At 41.7% G+C, this 5,127-nt stretch overlaps 1 protein-coding gene across 3 annotated transcripts; it reads left to right on the top strand.

Moving 5' to 3' along the window:
• The first annotated feature begins 407 nt into the window (after positions 1 to 407).
• LOC123137072 (probable magnesium transporter NIPA8) lies at positions 408 to 4,860 on the top strand. Of its 3 annotated transcripts, none has more exons than XM_044556633.1 (14): positions 408 to 645; positions 1,396 to 1,662; positions 2,047 to 2,131; positions 2,222 to 2,283; positions 2,630 to 2,715; positions 2,813 to 2,886; positions 3,120 to 3,222; positions 3,305 to 3,433; positions 3,536 to 3,635; positions 3,736 to 3,855; positions 3,941 to 4,031; positions 4,108 to 4,165; positions 4,255 to 4,381; positions 4,461 to 4,860. In XM_044556633.1, exons 2-14 carry the CDS (start codon positions 1,570 to 1,572, stop codon positions 4,620 to 4,622), a joined length of 1,290 nt encoding a protein of 429 aa, XP_044412568.1. In that variant the 5' UTR covers positions 408 to 645; positions 1,396 to 1,569; the 3' UTR covers positions 4,623 to 4,860. The 3 variants fall into 3 exon arrangements, with proteins under 3 accessions (XP_044412568.1, XP_044412569.1, XP_044412567.1); XM_044556634.1 differs by having other exon boundaries at positions 465 to 645; positions 1,376 to 1,662; positions 4,111 to 4,165; XM_044556632.1 differs by having other exon boundaries at positions 466 to 645; positions 1,376 to 1,662.
• The last annotated feature ends 267 nt before the right edge of the window (positions 4,861 to 5,127 follow it).

The following is a 5,127-nucleotide window of genomic DNA, read 5'->3' as shown; positions in this document are numbered from 1 at the left end:
GAGAGGGACCGAAACCAGAGCGAGTAGAGCACCACGCCAGCTCAAGAACACCTCACTTCTTGAAGCTTGTTCATCCTTTGTACTAGTTCTTCCATAGCCCCTCGAGGCAATTCACCACACCACACTAGAGTAGGGTATTACACCGCAACGGTGGCCCGAACTAGTGTATAAATCTCCGTGTCTTTGTGTCTCTGTGAGCTCTTCGCGGTAGGCTAGGGAGGACCGCGAGTAGGCAGGCGGGGCAGGTTGAGATCTCCGCACGCACCCCAGTGTTCGAACCTCTTACGGGTTGCCGGATCCCAAAATCCAACGACGCAGAAGATATCTAAATATATATAAACTAAAAAAAAAAAATAACCTGCCCGTTACCTGACCCGCCGTCCACGCTGCTCGTCCGATAGGGATCCGACGGCTTCCGCTGATCTCTTTCTACGTGCCAACCACCCTCTGACCTGACCTGCATCGTCCTCTTCCTTTGTCTACGTGACTACGTCTCCACCCATTCCGGCATTTCTTCTCCCCCTGCCGGTTCCCGCTTCCCTCCATTCCCCTCGCGCGCCTCAGGAATCCGAGCTCCGCCACCGAGGGCGCATACTACCACGAGAGTGTAGAACATACTCGGTTTTTTCTTCCCTTCCGTTTCAGGTGATGATTGCTTTGATCTACACGTGCCCGTGCCTTCCTTTGCTATATTGTTTGCATTTTACTTGTCGGAATCGTGTTGCCCCCCCGCATGTGGTCGGATCTTCGGGCGATTCTGATTTATATTGTCGATTTCAGGCTAGATCTAAGCTGCGAATGCGTCCGCACGCTCCCTCTCTCGTATTTTTTGGATGTAATTTATGCGTTGTTGGTCGTTTCGGGACGAGATCTACAGGGTTTGCAACTCCGGGGTTGGGGAGTACTATTAATTATCATTATTCCAGTCGATCAGTTCACGCTGCCCCAGCCTGAGATGATGGATCCTGTGATTAATTGGCCAAACAATTGGTACTAGTATTTAATCGGCAAAGCCGGTTACATTTTGCCATCAATATGGGGAGGGCCCTTCTTACCTCCCCCAAACGGTAGGATGTTAGCCTTGTGCAGTTCTCAAATAATGAATAAACAATACTACCTTCGTACCAAATGCAAGACGTTTTTTTGGTTTTGCACAGGGCATAAAAAACGTCTTACGTTTTGTTACGGAGGGAGTAGCTTATTGAAGATTGGATAGCTAAATGTGGACGGATTATTGTAGCTTGCAGTTGTTTAACATAAAAGTTTGTTGCCCTCTCTGGCCAGCTTCTCAGGGGGTGCTAGCTCATCTTTGGACACCAAATGATGCTCTTTTTGAGTGATAAATCATCGTATACTCATCTGACTCATATGCCAGTTGTGCCCTTCCTTTTGCAGGTTGCCGTGTCATCCACCACAGGTTTCATCTCCATACTATTTCTTGCGGACCGGTGAACAAAACAAACTCTTCCAGTTGGTTACAGCACGACATGTGAAATGAGCTCTTCTACAAGTGGCTTGTTGGAGGAGTATGCCATATATTTGTAAGAGGGATTTATTCCTTTTCGACTCATGGGCGACTGGATTATAGGAGCGTTGATCAATATTGTGGGTAGTGTTGCCATAAACTTTGGTACTAATCTTCTCAAATTGGGCCATGATCAGGTGGGTATTGCACAATTGCTTCAAATTTACCTTATCTACTTAACTCGATAAATTAAATCTGGGTTCCATATGGTATGTAGCATTTTTAGCTATTTTTGTCATAAGAAAACTTTCTGTTATTGAATTAGGATTGTGATCTGTCAGCTCAAGTTCAAGTGAGCAACTTGTTTTCAGTAACTTGCACTTTATGTGAAAGAATCAGACAACATGGCATATATTGCATGGCTTTTCCAAGCCAATACTCATAATGATGTAGCTCATTCTTTCTGCATGCTTACCCCCTGATCTTGTTTGAGCATATTATTTTATTCTGCCAAACATTCTATGAAAGAAACATATTTCTAGAATTATATTTTAAGATTGTTTTTTCGTTTCTTTTGGCAGAGAGAAAAGCTCTACTCAAGTAACAATCAAAGCGATGGCAAATTCGTCCCAAGATCAGTTATGTATTTTCAGACTTGGAGAATAGGTATGCTGTCTGATAAGCCTATTCACTCACTTATGTATTTGATAAAATAACAGGAAACTGTCACATCTAATAATATAAAAATGCGTCCAGGTATACTCTTTTTCGCTGTGGGGAACTGCCTAAACTTCATGTCCTTTGCATATGCCGCACAGGTTGGATTACTACCTTCTCCTTGAAGCAACTATAGTTAGTTAGCATGTAAGACTAACAAATGATATGGATGAGAATGGACTCTATTATGTGTACTAGACTACTAGTGCATATGCAACTGAAAATAAATGGCTTATAGCGATTGTACCCCCCCCCCCCTCCCTCCCCCCTCCCTCTTGCTTTTCTACAAGACATACATAACAGCTTCAGTTGACTTTGCCGCATATGTTGGCCTCTTTAGTATAGCATGTATATACTTAATTTCATTCTACCATGTTTTTCGTATCCCGTTCCATTCTAGTGACTCAGATGATTTGGAAAATGATTGGTCATGTAATTTTACTGCAGTCACTTCTTGCAGCTCTTGGATCAATTCAGTTTGTATCCAATATTGCATTTGCCTACGTTGTGTTGAACAAGACCATTTCAGTGAAGTATGTATATTTAGCTTCTTGGGACCACATTAATAAATATTAGAATGAATACATTGAATCATGAAATGAGAGTAATTGGGATTTTACTTTATTTCAGGGTCATGGTAGCCACAACTTTTATTGTCTTCGGCAATGTCTTCTTAGTTTCCTTCGGCAATCACCAATCTCCTGGTATGAGTTATTTAATACATTATTTATGTTGTATGTTTCCCTATAGACTAGAGTTTTTGTTTTTATTTTGGTATGCTTTTGTTTCCATGCCAATTGTAACACCATCGCTCCTGCAAGGGAACATATTACCTTGGGTGCAGCATATACTATTACGATGTATAGCTGTAAGCCCGCAGCTTTATCTGTGTTCTAACTTGTAAGTAAATCTTCTGATGATATAAATACGTGGACAGTTTATACTCCGGAGCAGCTGATTGCGAAATACAGCAACTTGGTCTTTGTTCTCTATTGTATGTCATTGGTCTTTGTTGTTGCACTCAGTCAATATCTCTATAGGTGAAATTGTCCTCTTAAAACCTAGCCTCTTTAGAAACGTTCGATTATGTTGTTTCTTACCTGTTACAATACTCTGCTGCAGGTGTGGAGAGACAATTCTTTCAGATAATGCAAAAGATACTAGCACACATTGGCGAACACTGCTGCCCTTTTCTTACGCTATTGTATCTGGTGCCATTGGATCTTGCTCCGTCTTGTTTGCGAAATCACTGTAGGTTTGACTGAGATTTATGCATATGACATGCATATCCTCTTTGATTGCGAGTTTCTGACTACCCTGCAATACTCCCGACCTTTATTTGGTTACTACTAGGTCTAACATGCTGAGGCTGACCATGAGCAGCAGATACCAATTCCACAGCTGGTTCACATACTCAATTCTTCTGTTATTTCTCTGTACAGCTGGATTTTGGGTAATGTAGTGCAGGCACTAAGCTATTGCATTATTCTGAGACAACGATACATTCTGTTGTGATTGATATTGTTGTGTAATCTGACTCTACTGTGGCACAGATGGCGAGACTGAATGAAGGACTGTCTCTGTTTGATGCAATACTGATTGTCCCAATGTTTCAGATTGCATGGACTTTCTTCTCTATTTGTACAGGATTTGTTTACTTTCAAGAGTATCAAGTAAGTTCTTATTCATGAATGTTTGTAATGGCAAGTGAATTTTGCGTTTGGTCATGCACTAATTGAAGCTTTTGACTTGCCCTAGGTGTTTGATACACTCAGGATAATAATGTTCCTGCTGGGCATGACATTTGTCTTCATAGGCATATCCTTGCTAGCACCTGATGAAAATAAAGGTGCGCACTTGGCAATAAGTTGATTTCATGTGCTTTTACATAAACATAAAATGGTTTTGACCATGGAAATTCTTAGTAGCTGACACCAAAGATGGCTCTAACGCCACAAAGGACGCGGCAATTGATATGAACAGGTTTTTGTTGCTATCTGCTCTTTCCACTAGTTAAACCTTATGCTTCATTGCATTTTACAGTGAATGTCTTTTTTACTTCGCCTTTTCAGTGAAGCACATGTATCAGGAAATTGCAGGCCAAGAAAGTTGCCGATGGAGGAGACGGAAGTAGATGATATGGACTCATTCTCAACCTCAGTAAAAGTGAAAGCAAAATGCATATTGTCGAGAGCAAAGGTCAGTGCGTCTTTTTCTAGATCAAGGTATGCTTTTGCGTTGATGCAGATATGCCTTCCTCATGTGATTTTGTTTGCAGTCGGCTTGCTCCATGTCACTTGGCCTTGGGGAGGAGACCATCAGCGCTTCTTCGGTGCTTGCAATGCCAATGGTTTCCTCAAGAACAACAGGGTTTAGGGGAATTCGAACTGACCGATCAAAGTACATTCCCCTGGGGTCCACTGATTGGGATAATCTATAGCTGGTGATGTTCTATAGACACACAATACAAATGTTATTTTTTATATTGCCAATTGGTAATTGTTTGTACTTCCCAAGGCAATTGTCTGTTCTGCCTCGTAGTACTAATTAGCTGTAACATCAGTGTATAGTTTCAACATTTCCACTTGTAACATTGTCCATACCCATGTTGTAATTGAAACAGCTGCCTGCACTACATGTATAAACACACCATGTTAAAATAAACTTCATTGATTCAATTCTATCCATTTATTCTGCCATTTCTGTGTAACATTTGAAAAGCTAAGTGATGGTAAGAGCAACTCCAACGTAACTCCAATGCGCCAACCCAAATGCGTTGTCTGCGCCAACCCAAACGTGTTGTCTGCTTTTTGCCTGTTTGGGTCGGTCGAGTGGATGAGATTGTCTGATTTCCTATTGTCCGCTTTTTATTTGTTTGGGTAGCTCCAACATGCAACCCAAACGGATGCACGTATTGTCCTCTTTTTGTCTGTTTGGATCGGCCG

This window comes from Triticum aestivum, chromosome 6B, assembly GCF_018294505.1.
Source record: "Triticum aestivum cultivar Chinese Spring chromosome 6B, IWGSC CS RefSeq v2.1, whole genome shotgun sequence".
NCBI classification, from domain to species: domain Eukaryota; kingdom Viridiplantae; phylum Streptophyta; class Magnoliopsida; order Poales; family Poaceae; genus Triticum; species Triticum aestivum.
This window is presented reverse-complemented; position numbering and strand designations above follow the sequence as displayed.

What these genes read in the sequence shown, in the direction of transcription:
- LOC123137072 (XM_044556633.1), top strand. Translation starts at nt 1,570, where the DNA reads ATGGGCGACTGGATTATAGGAGCGTTGATCAATATTGTGGGTAGTGTT. An exon ending in TTTTCAGACTTGGAGAATAG is followed by an intron (nt 2,132 to 2,221) that starts GTATGCTGTCTG and finishes AAATGCGTCCAG; the next exon opens with GTATACTCTTTTTCGCTGTG. An exon ending in GTCTTGTTTGCGAAATCACT is followed by an intron (nt 3,434 to 3,535) that starts GTAGGTTTGACT and finishes GGTTACTACTAG; the next exon opens with GTCTAACATGCTGAGGCTGA.